This window comes from Eupeodes corollae, chromosome 3 (assembly GCF_945859685.1).
Source record: "Eupeodes corollae chromosome 3, idEupCoro1.1, whole genome shotgun sequence".
Lineage (NCBI taxonomy): Eukaryota > Metazoa > Arthropoda > Insecta > Diptera > Syrphidae > Eupeodes > Eupeodes corollae.
This window is the reverse complement of record NC_079149.1, coordinates 117,655,062-117,675,400: the sequence shown is the minus strand read 5'-3', so window position 1 is coordinate 117,675,400 and position 20,339 is coordinate 117,655,062. Positions and strand designations below refer to the sequence as shown.

The 20,339-nt window shown below is 35.3% G+C and overlaps 2 protein-coding genes across 2 annotated transcripts in view; both read right to left on the bottom strand.

Moving 5' to 3' along the window:
• Positions 1-20,339, bottom strand: part of LOC129949391 (S phase cyclin A-associated protein in the endoplasmic reticulum) — a 91,214-nt gene that overhangs the window by 68,280 nt on the left and 2,595 nt on the right. Inside the window, exons 3-6 of the mRNA XM_056060825.1 lie at positions 14,572-18,046; positions 14,251-14,508; positions 14,056-14,179; positions 5,024-5,163 (exon numbers count right to left, since the gene is read on the bottom strand). Coding sequence (XP_055916800.1) covers positions 5,024-5,163; positions 14,056-14,179; positions 14,251-14,508; positions 14,572-18,046 — 3,997 coding nt within the window. The remainder of the gene's footprint in view (positions 1-5,023; positions 5,164-14,055; positions 14,180-14,250; positions 14,509-14,571; positions 18,047-20,339) is intronic.
• LOC129949392 (malate dehydrogenase, mitochondrial-like) lies at positions 18,199-19,711 on the bottom strand. Its single transcript, XM_056060826.1, has 4 exons — positions 19,345-19,711; positions 19,134-19,268; positions 18,769-18,970; positions 18,199-18,714 (listed from the first exon to the last, which is right to left on the bottom strand). The coding sequence occupies exons 1-4, from the start codon at positions 19,612-19,614 to the stop codon at positions 18,272-18,274; spliced, it is 1,050 nt and encodes a 349-aa protein (XP_055916801.1). The 5' UTR covers positions 19,615-19,711; the 3' UTR covers positions 18,199-18,271.

Genomic DNA, 20,339 nt, shown 5'->3' with positions numbered 1-20,339 from the left:
TAGTTACTGTAGTTACAACAATTTAAACAAAAAAAATTAGTTCATTATAATAAAAACTTAACAAGAAGACGTAGGTACATATGTATGTTCTTAATATTTTGAACGAAATTGACCAATTGCTCTAACCTGGGAAAAGAAATTTACATCTACAAAAAGCTAATAACGTAATTTGTTCACCATCGAATTGACCACTGACGTCAACTTTAATATGCTTTTAGGTAGCTAATCTAAGCCTCATGCGAAGTTTAAGGTAAAAACTTAATAATATCATTCGATTCAAATGTATTAAAACTAAAATGTAAAACTTTTCTAAGTATGTACAGGTTTAAAGGGAATTCTCTAGTATGTTCCTAGATGTTGATGCATTAATACGAATGATATTTCATCCAATATAACCACAATCAGCCCAAGTAGTAGATTACCTCCGTAATTATTTTCTAACTCATTAATTAATCAAAGCATCGGCATTGATAGAAATTATGTTCAATGTAAGCATAACATATGTATACCTCCCATATATCTAGAAACTCAATTATGACTTTTCTTTTAGCGTATTTTTTTTTAACATCAAAAGTCAAATCTTTAGAGAATTAACCACCAATGTTGTTTTATACATTGGTTAGTTTTTTTAACATAGAAGAAAACCTCGGTGGATACTAGGTCTAAAGGCTTTTTTTTTAAATATTATCTCAGACTGCATTAGTAAAACCACTTTCCAATCTTGTTAGGTAGGTATGTTTTACCTACTTGATGTACCTAATTATATTATTTGCGGTACCTTTTTGCCTTTGTAAGCACTAAAAAGACTTTTTTTGCAATTTTTAAATTAAGCCCAATTTAAGCTCCGATTTAATCTTTAATAAGACCTTAATTTTTACATTATTATAACTACTGTTTTTTTTTTTGCTAAAAAACTGTTTTTTTTTTTTGTTGCATACACACTACACATCGCTTGATTAACACCAGATTTTATTTACTAAATTAGACGTATTAAAATAAAAAGCCAATAAAATGTTGAACAAAAATAAATTAATTCTCATTGGAAAACATTTTTTAAACGAATTCCAAAATTATTTATTTTTATTTGTTTACTCAAAAAATTAAACATTTTTGTCTAAAAATAGTAGGTATAGGAACAAAATTAAAAAAAAGTTGTTTACTATATTTTGATTAATAATTAGAATAAATAAATGATAGGTGACGTTATTATTGAAGGTTAAAAATCTTAAAACTCTGTGACACATTAGATTGTAGTACCACGATGCTTAGTGCGTTGGACTGTTCATGACACAATTTATGCTGCGTCTAAGCTCGTTTGTGATATCCAATGGAATAAATCAAAACAACAATGCACAGGTGCTGTTCTATTGATTTGGGAAAGGCCTTTGACACCGTATGATAGTTAGAGGGTCTTTACCTAAAGCTGATCAGGCTTGGCATAAGCAAACCATTGTTTTATACACTTTATGATATGCTTAGTGCTAGAAAGTTTGTTGTCAAAAGTGGTAAATTAACTTCTACCACAAAATTCTTAATTAAAAATGGTCTTCAACAGGGAGCGGTGAATTCGCCGATTCTCTTCAGCATTAACACCAGCGTTGATCTGATAGGTAATCTTACAAAGGCAATTGCGTACGCCGACGATGTAATTGCGTACAGAACTGCCTGAATGTTGAGGTTTTTAGAATTCTCTTGCAGCGTGATTTCAACAAGAGTCAGCGATATTGCGACTACTGGAAACTGAAAATAAATGTAGAGAAGTTGGAGACAATTCTGTTTCTGACTCAGTTGGCTAAGGCCACGAGGGATACGAGCAAGAGTTGGCGCAAGATTGTCATCGTTGATCTTCACGGGCAGCGATTAGCGAGCAAAAGTGCAGTGAATTACCTAGGTATCTGGTTAGATCAGTATTATTATTTCGACAGATATATAAATGCTGCTCGGACCAGGGCCTGAGGAGCCACGCTCTGACGAAACGGCTGTATTACAGCAGTCAGCTTGGCCCCAGAGTGAAGGTAATTTGCTACATGTCCCTTATAGGGCCGATGATCGTTTATGGTTGTCCTGTTGTAGTGTCTAGTTCAACGTTGCCTTTACAGATGGAGAAGTTTCGGGTGTTCGAGCGGCAGTGCTTACAACGCTGTACCGGATTATATAGAATAGCCGAATCTTCCTTAGTGCATTACTACTCCAACGAGGTCCTATCCAGTAGGGCTCGAATGAACAGAATTTACAATTTCGTGATAAAACTCGTTTGAGGTCACATTGTAAGAGCTATGTCTTCGACCAACAATTTAATTTTCGGAGCGTTCTATCCAAACTACGATTATTTTGTGAGTGCTAATCTACAATGTCAGAAGACGAACCGTTAATAGGCGACTCCTGTACAATCGGGACGTCATGGCACAAGACGAAGCAGAGCTCCTTCGATTGATTCAGTAGGGCTGTGTCCGCACGGGACCGAACTGATACGGTGAAGCAGGAGAACCATTGTTGGTATGGCTTCAATCATTACTTGATAGTGGGTTGTCGGGATGGGGTTGTAAGCCTTGGCCGGCTTACATATTTGTTTTATAGTTTTAGGGTTTAGTTTTAAGTAGAATAGGCTTGGTGGAACAAAAACAAATATAATTACACAAAAAAATAATTTAAAAAAAATGGATCAGGAAAAACAAGAAAAAGGGAACAACAAAATTATAGTCTTAAGAAATAATGAATTAAAATGAATTAAACAAAAAAAAAAACAAATTGCATTGGACTGTCATTCCAGAGGCTTTGGGTTCTCTAAGAGTTATTATTGTCATGGAAAGTGCTTTCTCAAATTAGCCTTTCGGATTCGGCTTAAAACTGTAGGTCCCCTCCATCCCTGAGAAAATTACTCGCACACAGGAATGGTTGAGAGTTGTAAGTCCCTTGGCCCTAGTTCTCAACGGACTGTTGCGCCACATTACGTTACGTTACATATTAGATAATCATCCAAAAACTTTAAGTTTATAACATAGTGAAAATTGCTTAAGTATATAGCTATAGCTGCAAGACAATTTTTTCAGTTCAAATCGTTTGTATTGTCAAAACATTTTTAGTGCCTGTTTTAATTATTTTTTTCAAATATAGCATCCGAAAAATGTGTATTTTTAAAAAGAGCAAAGAAAAAAACCAAAGGTACACTAGGGCGTAGACGCACTATTTTATATTTGAATTTAATTAAATTTTCTCTATTTTTTTCTATTTTGTTTTTGTAAGGTAAGTTTTAGAAGTGTAGTTATTGAGTATCTGCCTGTATCAGTTTTAAAACACTTGTATTTTTTTTATGTCGACTGCAAAATTGTCATCCAATAAAATCCTATATCAATCAAGAAACTTAGAGTGTAGTTTATTATTTTCGCAAATCTTCAAAAACAGTTGTTCAAACAATGAACCCTGCCTTCCTCTTATATTTTTATATTAACAGACATCGAAAAATCAAATTTACTAAACTGAAAAAGGAAATTTAAATTTTCAAATTAAAAAAAGGTAAAAATGTTACCCTAAAAAATTAAAAGCTTAATGTAAATTGATGAAACCAAATTATAAAACAAAAATACACCTTACTTCCTCCATACTTGTCTTTTAATGGCCATCAACTAAGATAGACTCTTTTTGATTTACAGAGAACAAGAGAGAAAGAGAAATAACAATAAATCTAAAATTAGTAGACAAAGTTATCTCCTTTCAATTAGGTTAGGTTTCGTCCTTAAAGTTTGACAATATACTTAGATAGGTATAAGTATACACAACACATCCTTGAGGTATATATATATGCTCTCATATTTACCTATAACTATGGCTAGCCTAACGAAACAAAAAGATATCGGGCAAAATCTTAATGATGACAGAACAAACGGACATGCTCGAACCCATATCCTTCCAAAAAGTTTCTGTTTTGTCAAAAAATTTCAAAAGAAAAATTGTTTTCTAATATCAAAAACATCAAGGACGACATCGAAGAAAATCTAAATTCAATTTTGTAATTTTCGAATGCGCATTATTGTCTTCTTCTCAATAGAATCTACCTTCAATCATCCCAAAGAAAAATAACAATCTCCTGGCTCTACCTACACCTACCTATAGGTTAGTTTCACATTAATATCAATGAAAGAGCTGAAAAACGCTTTTTCAACTGGAAATTAAAGATCCACGCACGCCAAGCCAACACAAAAGGATACGCAACGCAGGACGACAACGACAGCGACAACGCCAACGACGAGGACATGAAAATCAAAAATAAAATTTAAAAAAAAAAAGTGAAATTTAATTTTCCTCCTTTCAATGGCCACCCCTTCGCCGTCGATAGAGATCCCCGTTCCCCCACTCTTGCCTCTCTTTAAAATTTGTTGGTGGAACCTTAAACAAAAAATGGGCGGTTTAAGGCTGCGGCAAGGGGGTAAGGGAAGAGATGGGGTTCCGGTCGTATAGCTGGTGAAAATAGTACGTCGCGTTGCCTACGAGCTGAGCTGAGAAAGGATACAGCAGTGGTGGCAAAATGTTGACAGACCGAAAAATAAAAATATTTTCCTATGTTACTGAACAAAAATAAAAGAAACAATGAAACAGGACACAAGAACAACAGAAAATGAAAAAACGAACAAAACGAACAAAACTACACAAACAACAAGGAAAAAAAAATCAAAATTAAAGTGAATTTTAAAGAGACTTCAATGTAAGTTTTTGTGGTATATATTTTAAACTATAGCCGTCTCTTTTTGTCGGTGCGGTAAATAAAGTGAGGTTGGGTATATAAGGTGGTATGACCACGCCCTAAAATTTATTTTCACACACTGAAGCAACGATATTATCTTTTTCTCTCTCCCACACGCCATTCAAATAATTTTTCAAAATTCAATTTCGAAAACAGGGGTAATTTCGAACAAGTGAAAGAGACAGAAAGATAGAAAAGAGACAACTTCCATAAACATTGTTTCAAAAAAGAAACACAAATATAAATAAAAATAAAAATACAAAAAAAAAACAAAATCAAACTTACCTTATAAGATCCGGTAGGCGTTCCAATACTTTAGGGTGTGAGTGCTTCTTGGTATAAGATGGAGATAGCGCCACAGTGCAAGCCAGCATTAGTTCAGTGGACAGCTCAACGGGATGCTGGGGAGATTTCTCCTCTGGTAACTGGGGGATACAACAACAAAATATTGAAATGGAGTATGGTATAATGCCTATAGAGAATATAGAGGTATCTATGCTATAATGGGATTTTGAAGGTGATGGCGTTGGGGAAATCTCACGTAGAAAATGGTTTATTGAATTTTTAGTGACTGTTTTGGTATTTTTTTTTAAATTTATTTTTGTCATCCTCATCATGATGGAAAATCAATAATGACATGAATATTTAAAAAAAAAAACACACAAAAATTATATATCTAAATGTAGGTATATACATACATATGTAAGTATATATAGGTAAAGCTCTTTGGCACTTGCACTTTCTGTCGGTCTTCAAGTCCCAGAGAGACGTTAAAGATGATTAAGAGGCGATGACCTTTAAGCAATACATATTGCCATACCTATCTACTTTGCGAGGTATATGCGTTTAAAGCTTCAAACTTGAAAGGCTAATTTATTGATGGCCAAATTTGGAAGTCCGACTGCGGGTTAGAAGGAACAAGAATTTATTTTTAAACAGAAGTAAATGTAAGTGGGTTTGTATTTAAGTTGACTTTTTGGGTCGAAATATTTAGTGGACTCATTGGTTTTAGTTTCCTTCTTTTTCCAAATTTACTCGTACTTAACATACGCTCGTATTTCTTCTACCTAAAAAAATAATATGATGAATTTTTTAAAGAAAGTTAAAATTTAAATATCCAGCAAGAATTGAGGATGAAGAAAAACGTCTGCAAATGTCCCTAACGAAATTAAGCTTGATCTCAAACAAATTTTGTTATTTAACCTGGAAGATGGCAAATAAGAATAGTATAATAGACTACCTATAACAATTCTCATCGCACCTAAGGGTTTAATTTTTACCCAACTTTTTACTTTAGTCAAATCGAAAACAACACCACCATTGTCCCATTAAGAATGGAGAGGCTTTTCAATAATCGTTATTTGATTTTTTTGAGAACCAATTTCGGTATATTTCATTTTATGAGACGACAATGGGCCTCATTAAATAGATTAATAAAACAATAAATTAGGTGGTGAAACAGTCAGTAGAGAATCAGGGCCTATTGACTTAAAACGCTCAACCATTCCTGTGTGCGAGTAATGTGTTCAGGGATAGAGGGGACCTACAGTTTTCAGCCGAACGGCTTATTTAAGAAAGGACTTTTCATGACAATAATTACTCTTGGAGAATTCGTCAATTCCTCGCAGGAGGCAGTATCAGTGAAAAAAAAAATTACTGGAGATAATTTTTCGATAAAAATCGGGATCATTTTGATAAATTCCAAGGAGACCATCAGCTAAGACCAAGGCCGTCGAGAGGAATTTTGGGCTCGGGACGGAAAAATCTTACCATTTTTTTTAAGTTAATGCGCCTACTGATATATAGTACGTTCTAATTTCAATTTCAAATAGCATAAAATGGGTTGGAATTAACGGAAATAATAATTTTGTATTTGCAAAGTATTTTAAATTTGTTAAAAAAAAAAAAATGTATTTTAAAAGGTTTACATTAAATGTTCGTTATTGTTTTTCTTTATTTTAAAATATTATCACAATGTTTTCATTAGAGTAAGTTTGCATTCAATGAAATATTTACTTTTTGCAAACAAGCTTTCCAAGCTTTCTGAGCAGCAAAACAACTTATAATTGCATCGAAATTCAATTTCTTTGTTCTCAAGGAACGTTCGGCACTAGCTACTGTTACAGATATGGTGGAAAACACACGGAGATCCACATTAATGTTGGGAAAAATTGTCTTCAAGTTCTGAGAATAAATAGCATTGAGCAAACTCATTGACGAAAGTTCTGCTTCAAAATTGGCTTCATAAATGTGTTTCAAATGAATTATTTCTTCTTTCCACTCTTGAGACACATGCGAGTTATACTTTTGGATGAACCTTTTAGCGAAGTTTTTAATCTTAATGAAATGTAGCATTCAAATTTTTCATCGTATCAAACCGACGCACGACGAGAAATTCGAGATTTAATTAAATCAACTATGCCGTAAAAGGTGTTTCTCTTGAAATTTATTTCTAGGTCTGTTTTAATTTTCTCTCCGGCTCCCCGATTTTCTCCAAGATGTCTCTTTAAACGCCTTTTTCAGTTCGATGGGAACGATTCTGAAACATCCCCCAATCCAGTTGCAACTGCTTTGCATTCAGATAAAATTGTATCCCATCCGTTTCGAATAATGTTCAAATCGGAGATTAAGTTGCCGAGATTTCGAATTTCAACGTCAATAGTCATGTTTCTGGCCTGAGGAATGATACTTTTTTCATTTTTTATAGCGCTAAGAATCTTGCATTAAATCGAAGACATCAGGACGCCATTCAAATTTGTGCATATATTTTAAAACGCCATTTACATCTCTTCTATCTAGCTGACCATTTTGTATCGGAAAGTTTGCGAAGGTATCCAGGCACATTTTTCTTAAGAATTTTCCAACGTTGGGCACTGGTGCTAAACAAGATGAAACACTTTTGAACAACACCAAAAAAATTTTGCGGCAGTACAACATTTCGCTATATACACACTTTGAAGTGATTTGATATCCTTCAAATCTTCAGTTAATATTACGGAAACCACAATTGAAAAACGTTTGCGTGCGGAATTTTCCGGTCCGTTATATTAAATAAGAAAAGCCAAACAATATATTAAAACTTAGTTTCAATTTATCAATTTATCGTCAAGCTTGTATCTGATACCTTGTTACATAACATGCAAACAATTGGGCACCTGTATGCATGTTATCTACCGAAAGCATGAATGATTTTAAATTTTCGGACCCCTAAATATAAACACAGAGTATATTGAAAAAAGAAAACATTCTCCTTATTTCTTTCAATTTTACGGATCTCTAGAAAATCCCGGGCCCGGGGGGTTGACTGCCGGCTATTTCATCAGAAACACTGTGATCATGTTTTGCAAACTACAACAGCAAAGTGTTGACCACTAGTGAACTTTTTTGAACAATTTTAATGTGTTGTTGAAGCTCAAATGTCAAATGTTAAAAGATTAGAAATGACAGCTGCACAAATATTTAATAAAACATAAGTTGCTAGGTTTATATTGCACTCATTAGACTAAACTTCTTGCTTTTTATAAATTTGGTTTAGGAGAATAAGCTTTGTATACAGAAATTAGCGGGTACAATTAGATAAGATGATCTGTTTTAGGGCTCTTATAGAGAGTTGAGACGATCTTTATAAACAAGAGATTGTAAATTTCGCCAAAGGATAAACAAAATGGAGAACGGCCCAGAAAATGCCCTCTTCGGCAGAATATACATTCAGCCCTATCATGAATTCCATCGTAATCGGAAATTTTTACGAATCCCGAAAAACTGTATCATGAAATCCGTTCGTAATGCAAAATTGTATGAGATTTTCCACTACGAACGGATTTCATGATACAGTTTATCGGGATTCGTAAAAATTTCCGATTACGATGGAATTCATGATAGGGCTGATTGCAAAAGTAAAGACATTTTGAAACTCCTATGTTCAAATTCTGGTAAGAATATATTTTGAATTATCGTTAATTGTTTATGTATGGTAGAGAACCAAGATCTCGTTGTTTTTGCTAATGCTGCTTTCGGCTTCGACTGACGTTTACGAGTTCAGCCATACCAATTCAATGCATGCTATCACGATGAAACTTTAACCTCACGTTTCGTTTGACAAAGAACTTAATGTGAATCCAAACAGAAGCTCAAGTTCAAATTTGGTCAAAATTTGCTTTGTAAAAAAAACTGTCAACAAACAAAATACATTTGCTTTTGGAGAGATTCCCATTGAATATTAAAGGCTGTGTGATAAATATATTTTGTTTCGATTTCAAAATTCATATTTCTTACTGCACGAAAAATCAAAACAAACTGTTGAGAAAAAATAACAATAATAAATGCTCAAAACATTTAAAGTCAAAAAAGATTATATTTTACGACACAATAAGAGGTTTAATTTGAAGTTTCAAGACACTCTTGTTCTTAACTTTTGGATCAATTTTTCTTTTAGACTATGGGCGGAATAGAACCAACATTAATTCAAGACAGACTTCGAATATACACTTATTTATAAAATATATTCGAAGTCTGCCTTGAATTAATATTTATATATATAAAATAGAAACCATTGGAGGCAAATTTAGCTTTCGACAGACAACATTTTGGAAACCAAAAACTGAATAAAAAATATATTTTTTCAACACTAAGCCATTAAATTATGTTTCTCAAATCAATCAACGATGCTTTTTAGAATGTTTTGACAGAAAAAAAGCTTTCAAAATAACAAAATGCTAGCCGCAATTTAATATCTAACATTTAATTACAAAATATTTCAAATCTTTTATTTAATTTGAACTTTATTATACACATTCTACTGACCCCAAATCACCATCACGTTATCTGTCAAGACCAGCTTTTTAAATCTACCGCACCGCTGCGTTGCGTTGGTGAAATCACCATATACCTACTTATAACAATGTAATCCATTAATTCGGATAAATGTCAACCAAGTGGCGCCACTTGTTAACTCTGGAGCTTACTCGCATACCTATAACTTTTTTTCTCTCCATATCACAAGAGATGGAAGCAGCAGCAGCAGCCGCATAAGATGATGAATTGATCACCCTGCAGTTAAGTGCCACATTGGTTTAAAAGCGCGTCATAAACTACTCCATTGTTATAAATTTTGACAGCCAGTCTAACTTGAAGTATAGAATCTACTGAACTGGGTACGTCATATCTATACAGACTGAAGCCATCGTGCCACACAATTATGTATAAGTTTTGTTGGTACCTCATTTAATCGAGGGTTTAATGTTAATTTTCGTTTACGTTGTCGGCCATCATTGTTTTATTATTATTATCCTCCGTTCACATAACATATCATAATGATCGAGAGAAGTTACTTTTAAAATAAAAAAAACAACATAACAAAATATCTACCTAGAAGAATGAAGAACATAGTCTTAATTTTTTGATGTTGTTTTGTGGTAAGGCGGCTGCCTCGAAATCAATAAATTAGATACATTCAAGTGCTTTTTTGACGGGCTATATGGCGGCAGCAGCGCACCGACTGGAAGGTATAATGGTGCTATATGTTGAGTAGGTATAACATATATATTATACCTATAGTACGCGAGGTCAGCCTATCCATTATCGTTAAAGTAAACACAAACTCAAGGAGCAAAAAATAAAATGAAAATAAAATAAACTAAAACTGACTGAAAGTGCGTAAAAATAAAAATAAAATCAAAACAGATTTGTATCAAAACATTAAATAAAAACTTTATGGCAACTCTCATAAAACCATAATAAAGTTAAATAAAAAATAAACTGCGCATTTTAATGTTTAAAATAACTACACCTTTTGGCTCGTCGTAGTTTTATGTGTGTTTCTAAATATAATCATTTTGAATCTTATTTTATACCATTCGCCAAAATTAAAATCCATTAAAAAAAAATTTGATCGACAAGAATCTTTCAAAACTGTAATTATTTAGGCCTTATACGAAACTGTAACGATGCGAAAAGTATACCTCCAAACATAGGCATCCAAAAAGGGAGGGGTGGAATAGAGAAGTCACGTGCAAACTTGCATTCGACAGCACAATCACGCGTTCGGTCTTGCCGACTTTAAAATATTAAATACAAACAATTGAGGCAATAGGCAGGTTCACACAACGTCAGGGATTTTAAGTGCATTCCAAGTCAGTGTCATCAATTTCAAATTTAAAACTTCACTTCACTTTAAGTTCATAGTAGAAAAACTACCAAAAACATTATTGTCTACAAAATACTCCTCAGGCAAGCTACAAGTCTATGACGATTTGTAAATGCAAAATTACTTCTTTCTTTTCCAAATTGATACGGAACCTTTTTAAAGAAACATCAAATGAATTTGTGCAGAAAATAAACAAATAATATGTAAAGTAATATAGTTTAGCTTTCTGCTGAATGAAAAAACCTGACCAACTGTCACTTTGACAGAAGTAGACTTGAACTGATAGTTGAAGATTTTTCTTTACTAACTTTCCAGTCAACTCTCCAATAAAGTTGCCTTAATTGGAAATGATTTTTTTGGCAGCTGGCCAACCAGATTCTAGAAGCTTGTCTTAGTTTCAAGTCCCTTGTTTCGTCTGAACCTGCCCAATGTTCCCAATGTTGTTTGTTTTATTTCAGGATCTGTTTATAAATTGCACCAGTGTCTTTCTTTCTGTTGTTTTTTTTGTATTTATAAAAAAATAAATGAATCAAACAGATTTAATTAAACTTAAGTAAACTTTCTATTCAACGCCTGAAGTTTGAAGCTACCCTTAGTTTTGCAAATTTTTAGGTCGCATTTTATTACACGTGGCATCGTAAAATATCGTAAAGTCATAAAGAAGCCTGTCAAAATCTCGACCGACCTAACGCGTCGTTGTAGTTTAGCTAATAAACTTAATACAGTCTATTGTCAGATCTAACAATTTTGACAAATAAATTAGTTTAAAAGCTATCAATTACCTAATTTTTTTTACAAAGCACAGATTCAGACGATATAAGGAACTCGAACATAAGGAACGTTTCTAGTACCTATCTGTTTTCCCAGCTTTCAAAAAACTGTCTGCGATGAGCTAAAGGTAAAAGTTAGTGAAATTAAATTCCATAATTGAAATTTATGACGGTTGAAATTACAAGAATTAACAGCAAACTGTGCTGCAAGCAAATTGGCTCTATCGATCGAACTTACATAGTGAGTGTTATTGTGGACGCGATTTAAAACTGAGAATGGGTGGATTTTCGTACGTTTTTTACAAATGACCAGAAATTTGTACTACCTTTAGGACATTGTAGTATTTTTTGCCTTAATTTCTGATCATCCAAAATTTAGTTCGTCGAATATGATCATTTCAGTTCTTTTTAGCTTGTTTGAAATTATTCCGGTTTTCCTCAGTCGGGCTGGCTTTAAAACAGCGTTGGGCAGATTGTGCAGCTGAATTTGTTTGGCTGCAGAAATAATTATATTTTTCTTTTCTTTTTCGGTAAGCAAAGTAAAAATCAAGTTAAACAAAATTTGTTTGGCAGCCATTTTTCTCTGACGTTAATGAACTCTGTTTATATACAAATCGGACTAAGACAGACCTTTTTGTTTACTGCAGACATTCTGCATTTTGAGTCCGTTCACAAATGCTGTTCAGAAAAGAAATGCGATTGTACTAGCGCAGATTTTCTGCGTTTATGAATACACCCTATATCTGCGCTAGAATCTACGTCACTATCGAGGAAGCATAGGGAACAGTTAAAGTTCCTAAAAAATTCGTTGAGACAGCCCAGTTGGCTTTTTCATGTTGCCAAACGGTTCTCATAGGATTTTTTTCTTTAACTGGGTTTTTTAGACATGAGAATTTTGCAAATACGATAAAATGGTCTGATGTGCCTAGAGGCGGTAATACACTGATTGTGTATTTATTAGGGTCAGAGGAAAGAAACAAGTCTGGAGCGTTAACGGATTGACCTACAACGTCAGGGATTCGAGTTGGCTTATCGTCAAGCTGTTATATTACATTACAAAATTACACAAAATTAATTACCATAAAAGATAAGTTATTTAATTCATCTTACTTTCAATTAATAAATTAAAGTAGGAAATAAATAACTTGAATGTAGCCTTCCATTAATCAATCCACTGTTTTCTTATGTAATACAAATTAAACAGAAGAAAATAAAATTTATTAAATATTCTTAAAAATTATTTTCTGTGAACACATCCAATTGAAGATCAAAATCTTTTTATAAAACTTTTACAAAAAAAATTTGAATGTGATAACTTTTATGTTAAAAGGTATAAAATTTGCGTATCAAGACTTTTGCTGCTCATTGTATTTAAAAATTGTTATATTTTAGGAGAAGAGTAATAATTTCTTAATACAATAAAAGGATCAAAGGAATTATCCATGACAAAATCTTCACAATGGAAAGAGTGCCCTAAAAATGTTTCTATTTGATTTTCAATGTTTCTTTTCCTTATGTCAAAATGGTGACGTTATCATTATATTGTAAACATAATAATGTTGATTCTAAAAATTGTCTTCACTAGAGTATGCATGACCAATTATTTGTAAGTCCTTATTTAGGATATAAATACAAAAAATATTCAATTTAAAAATGCTGCTTGTAAATATAAAAATGTAATGTGTAAATTTTAACCATAAAATAAAAATATAACAACCTATATTAATTAATAAGGTCTAAAAAGTATCTAAGCATTGATATTCAATAACAGCAAATTATTTGTTATATAAATTGTATCATCCATCACTATCAGATGAGTTATATTTGTTGTTTGTTTTATTTTACAGTGTACTCAACAAATTAAACTGCCCAATACAACTCTAATGAATCATAATATTCTTAATTATTGCAAATAATCTTTAGTGATTGATTTATTTTTAAAATACCAAGTCAAACAAAATAAAATTCGTCAGATGTGTCTATTTATATTCCACAACCCGTTTCCAATAAATAACACAAAACATCGATCTCATCTTGTGTGTGTTTATGAAGCATCGAAATATAAAAATTCCAGCAGCACCATACCGCAAAGAAACAACCCATCAATAAATACCACAACTAACTCAACTAATTGCCTGCGCCTACGAAAAACCAACGGGTAAATAGCCCGTCAATCAATCATCAGTTAAAACGACACGCGTACTAATGGATGCGCGTTTTGTGTCTCTGGATCTAGCAAAAACACACAAAAACAAAAGCATTAATGTAGGTGTCATCGCCACATGGTCATATCACGCAACCCGACCGCCGCTCCGAGCAACGCCATCAGAATTTCGGAAAAGTTAACAACAACAAAAAAAATTCTAAAAATAAAACACAAAATGCAACCCCCAAAAACTTACTTGTAAACTCTGGAACAAGCAATCAAAGAGCGCCGTAATGGAATTTCCCAAAATGGAATGACGACCAATTTGTGGACATAACGTACAAGCGTTGCGATATAATTGAACTGCGAGGATAATTGCTCTGTAAAAATAAAAACATAAAAGGATTAACATTATTGTGTTAATTATGGTTTTCCAAAAATGTGAACTTACTTTTTACTAATTTCCGAGTTTGGTTCAATTCCCTTGGTGACGACACAATTTGTGATGATTCCCAAACCATCCATCAATAAGAAACACTGAAAGTCAAATACTTGAGCTTTTGCCATTAATCGCACCAGTTGACCTAAAGGTCGTTCAAGACCCTGAGCACCTCCTCCTTTGGCAATGAGATTCAAAAATTTCGGTACTTGACTTTCGCGCTTCATGTGCATTGGAACAGGTTGTAGTTCTTTTAAGTACTCCTCGGTGCTAGAAATAGAAAAAATAATACAATGCAGGAAAGTCGAAGTCAGGATCTAAAAAAAAACTCACCTTAATGCCATTCTCTGCTTTAGTTTCTTCATCTTCTTCTTGTAGCCCCTGGAATGTTCTCTGCTGACATCTGAAACCGTAGAAGACAGATCTCCATCTCCATTTGTGGTATCTCCTTCGACATTTTCTCCATCTTCCCTCTGGCCATTTTCATCGACATTTCGTCCAGGAATAGTCAACTCCAAAGCCCTCTGTCTTATATGCTCAATATTTTCTTCATGCCGCCGCGCTGACTCTTTTTGTTTTTGTAAAATTTTTCGCTGCAACTCCTCTGTGGTTTGTTGCTGCTGCACCTGTAGTGCTAGCAGCCGTTCTTCTCGGTCCCTTGCCTTTTCTCGAGCCAGTGCCTGGCGCTGTTTTTCTTTCTGTTCCTGCATCTTTCCTATTCGCTGTTCCTTCTCCAATCGAGTCTCATTCATCTTTTCCAATTTTCGCTGTCGAGCTTGTTCTAGTTCCTGCCTTCTTCTCTCGACAGCCGCTTCCTTAGCTGCCTTCTCCTCGAGACGCTTTTGTCGCTCCTGCTCGAGATCTTGCAAACGCACCTCGGTCTCCTTTGAAGACTCAATCAGGTCCAGGCGTTTATTCTGGGCTTCAATGTTCTTAATGAAATTTATCTCTTTCAGTTTCTTTTCCTCGTCATGGGCTTTTTCGATGATTTGACGGAGGTACTGATTTCGGTTCTCTGCAGCCCTTTGCAGGCGACCTTCCATTTTAAGGCGTTTTTCTTCGATCAAATGCTGCTTGGCAGCCTTGACGTCTTCTACTCGCGCCAGCAAGTGCTGAATCTTGATTGCTTTCTCTTTTTGCAGATCCGCACGCTTCTGCTGGGCTCGATTTTGTTTAGCTTGATATTTTTTCAAAGTCTCCTGGAGTGATCGCCTTCTCGAAGGACTAGATAGTTTCTGATGCAACTCCTGAGCTCGCCCAGGATGCCGGCTAACGTAGGCTTGCAGTGTTGCAAGTGCTTCTTCGCGTTCTCCCCATGACATATCCGAAAGCAAAGCTTGATAGCGAGTCTCCAAACTGAGATTCTCATCCTCGACAAAAAGAAGACTTGAATCGTTATCATCATCATCGAACTCCCGCTCCTTCTCGAGTAGCACCTCACAGTCAGTTTCATCGGTTTCTGTGTCCACATCGATTTCTGTATTCTCCAATTCACGGATTTGCCTCCTTAGAGACTCCTCTTCTTCCAGCAGCTTTCGCTGATCCTCATCACAATCTGTATCGTCCTTCTCCTCGCTCTCGTCACAACTCGAAAGTGTGTGATTGGCTGCTACTGCTTGATAGAGATCACCAATAGCCTTGGAAAAATCACGGTTTGTCTGGATTTTGATGTCAATCTTATTCGCATCACCATCCAGATCTGGAGTGGAGCTTTTGGCCACTTCCGAAATATTTTCCTTATCCATATTTTCAATGCTTTCTCTCGATTGACCCGGCAGCTTGTGGAACTTCTCACTGCGCATGTATTCCTTGTGCAACGAGGTAATCTTCAAACCAGTGAGGTCGGATTTTTGTCGTTTAATGAAAGTTTGACGAGTATTCGATGCCGTTCCCGATGACGATGATGAAGAGTTTACCCCACTTCCAGAGCTAAGGATAGACTTCACAGGTGCCCTTTGAGGTAATGAATTAACCTTCGCTTTGGCATTCTTGATTTCTGGCTTAGCCAAGGACTTACCGACAGGCTTTTCTGAAGCTGTTTTAGGTGCTGCTTTCGTTGCGAGTTTTTCCTTCGATGCTCGTCGATTTGTCGGAGCAGGAGGAGGAGATGTCCTATCGGCATCTCTCAGCTGCTCTTCTTTCTCGTTCAGCAGCGCCAAAGTCGGCAGACTGGCATAACCTGTTGGCTGATTGAACCGATTTGCCCAATGTAAACTTGACCTTCGACGATTCTTCACGGTCAACCATCCGCCATCGTTGTGATTGGAATCTATGGTCAACTGTTTTGGCTCTGAACGCCGTTCCTGAGGATCGAAAACACTGCCTTTAGACGAGCCAATTCTCTCATTGCTCGCCTTCAGGGTGGAGCTGGAACTGGTTACATCTTCCCTCGATGATTTCCTGGAAGCTGCCTTCGACTGAAATGGACGCTGATTCTTGTTTGGCATTTCAATCATTGTCCGAGATCGTGTCGCTAGTCGAGTTCCCGTATTCGATGCTCTGATATTCGATCTTGCCGAGAGCGGCTGCGACGGCGGAGGAGCATTCGAAATGGGATTCTTTCGGGGAGCATTTGTGGAGATATTCGCTGGCTTTGGAATGGGAAAACGACGCGCCGCCGCCGTACCTGGCTGTGATTTTTGCACCGATTGCACTGTATTAACAGGTCTAGTTGTGGAGGGACGGGTAGAATTGACTTTGGCAGCACCAACAATTCGATTAGCCGGAGGCCGATTCACAACACTGGAATACTTGAGAGGACTATTTTGGACTTTTTTCGGGTCGATTGGTTTCATCACTGGATCGATTTTTTTCACCTCAGTTGTTGGTGGGGTGGCGGGTTTTTTAGCATCCTTGGCTAAGATCTCATTTTCCATGGCAGTTAGTTTCTTTATGGTCAACTCAACGGCAGTTGGCTCGCGGCTTATTACAGAACACTCACTCTCCTGGGCACTTTCGTTGGCTTGTTCTTCCTGCTTGCGGAGCTTTTCACGAACTTCTGCGAGTGTAAGGTTCTCATCCTCCAAGTCAGTCTGTGCATATTGATCGTGTTTTTCAACCGAGATTTCGAGGGGTATTTCCATTTCGACCATCTCGTTCCAGCTGATTTTCGATGAATCCTCGTCGTGAGGATTTTCGTGTTGCTGAGGCTGGTCCTGCGTCGGCTGTTGTTGTTTAGGGCAATCTTCTGGCTTGTTTATAACAAGAGTATTCTCCGAGGTCTGTGGAGGTCTTTTACTCGATGAGAACAGTTCTCGAATATTTACTCGCGTCGAACTCTTTGAGGTGATATTCTTACGCGGGGACAAATTCTTTTCCTCAATCGTCGAACACGGGCTACTTTTGCCGGAAAAACAAGGACTTGACTTCCCAGACACCGTCACTGGACTGGAAAGACTTTTAGCACGAACTCTTGGCACTGGATTACTCTTACGCACCTCCCAGGCTAATGAATGTGGCCGCTGTGGCAGTGGTGTGGCTTCATAATCCCCAGACATTCTAAACCATTCACTGAGAGCCTTAAAATCACGAACATAATTCTCTAGCACTAGAATAGTCTCCTGACATGAAGATATATTCTCATAGCACTCGACAGTTTGATAGATTTCATTGACTGCTCTTTGTAGATTACCAAATAATAGCGCCCAGTAGCGAGCTTGCAGCTCGGATTTTTTATCACGACCTGTTGAAGCACTTCGTACTCGAGGTCCAGAATTTTGTTTAGCTGAACGTAGTTGCTGTTGTTGTTTTCTACTCGGAGTTAGAAGGGGAGATCGGGGAGGTTTGCGATGCATTATTATGTTGGTTTCTGTAAAATTAGGAAATAAAATATTATTTAATGACAACAGTCGTGGTTTGGATTTTAAATGTTTTATTTTTAATGGTTTTTGCTATCATCAAGACATTTTGCTTAATTTTAGAAGTTCCGTCATGCTATTCAACAAATAAAAAACCTTTTCTTCAATGAAACATTAAAATATATTTATAAAATAAAAATAAGCTTCTTAGTGTTTACACAAATTCAAAATCTTCTTCACTTCCTCATTCGCATTTCGACGCCATTCCTGAGCAAGGTCTGAACATGTTGTTCTGCTTGTGTTATATCTCTTTGCAAATTCAATAGAGCTGGATATAAAAGCTTCTTTTCAAAACGATTTATCGTCTTCGGTGGACCGTAGACTGTTTCAATTCCATGTTGATCTAGATCGACCAAAGAAATCAAATATCTAGCTGGAGCTTCTTCAGGTGCACAAACAAAAGCAGTTTCCACAACATCAGACTCTCCATTAATTGCTCTCACACAAGATTCTATAAATTGACTTATAGCAAAACCAGTTGCAAATTCGGCCTCATTTGATTGCTTCTTCTTAACGAGGAAAGAATTGTGCAATTTTTCAGAATCAATTACGGAAAGTTCTTTGGGAGTCTCTTCTTCTGAGACAGCAGCTTGAGAAAATATTGGAGCAATTGTCTCGGCTGGAAATTCAAAGACATTACTTTAGTCTTTATTAATGGAACACAGTTGTTTACCAGTTGTTCCTCCTGTTAAGGGTATAAAAACTTCTGTTGGATCAATGTTCATAGATTCGGCGTATACAACTCCTGCCTGCATTAGATCCATGGTGGTAATTCCTAGAATCTTATGCGAGTGTTGATGGCCTTGGAGTATAAATAACTCATTTATGGCAGGAATTATTGAATTCATAGGATTTGTTCCAATTGCAAGAATTGCCTAAAAATACTTTTTATCAAAATTTGGACAACAAATGTTCGTGAATAAAAATTCCCTCGGAATTTTTCCTTTAGGAAGGCAGAGCCTCTTTGAATATGTTTTTCAATTTTTAATTCTCAAAGATTTGAAGTATTCTGAGGGTTTTCTTTTTCACGTGATTTACCTCAGGACACATTTCCATGGAACATCGAGCAATGTTGGCAACGATTGGAAAATTCATTTCAAATGTATCAGGAACACTTAAGTTTTTATTGGGATTTGGTTTTGATCTTGCTACAATTGCAACAATATCAGAATCCTTCAAAGACCACAAATTATTTAGGAGCTATTAAAGCTTAATCTTTTTAAACAAAAAAAAAGACAAAAGTATATACCTTTAATGATTGTCTTAATTTTAAGGGTCCAACATGTTCCTCAAGAGTATTTGGAGTATTTATTAAATTTAATTGATCAGAGACTTGTTTGATTTCAGTGGACGTATCGAAAAGACTCAAATGGATATTGAGTGGTGAAGTTTTTAAACAATACGAAATAATACGACCAACATTTCCAGCTGCTCCACAAATGGTGACTTTACATTTTTTAGAATTTGTTTCATTTGAAGAATAGAATCTTTTAAAGGATCTGAGAAGCAAATTGTTCATAATTTTACTTTTTTGTATAGAACTCTCAGAATAATAAAAAAAAAGGAGCGTTTTAATTTATTGAAGTTTTTATCGAGGAACAAACAAAATTCAGACTCAATTGACTCATCAAGTAGTATAGCGAATGGTTTATAATTTTTAAGTACTTAGATATCTGACCAGAAGCTTTGGTGCTTGGTAACAGAATCTCTGATCCCTTGGCCGAGTTGGACACTAAAGTTTTATAGAAAATAGTTTGAAAAATTATTCCGAGCACAGAGCAGCTTTTTATAAAGGCGATTAGTCAAAGGTAAGTGACAGCTTGAAAGGCACTTGGAACAATTGGAATACACACCTAAACATGAAGGAAAAGATGGAGAGACTTCTCTGAGACTTTAAATGTAATGGGTTCACCAGTTAGATGCTGCCTTACATTTTTAAGATGGACGTTTTAATCGATGACTATCGCCACAAAAAATTAAGAACACTCATGTGCTATAAATAATATACATTTTTAGAGGCATTCGATTAAATTCGAGCATGAAGAGAGTTATTGTTTTGCCTTAAGAATAAGGTCTAAACTTTTTAACCAAATCAAAGAACCCTCAATTGTCATTTTTCCTTTCAGATAGATAGATAAAGATTTAATTGAATTAAAGTAAAATTTACATTACACAACATAAATGTTTACAAAAATCCTCATAGCGTGGCAATTGCCGTCTGCCTGATTGACAACAAAACACAAT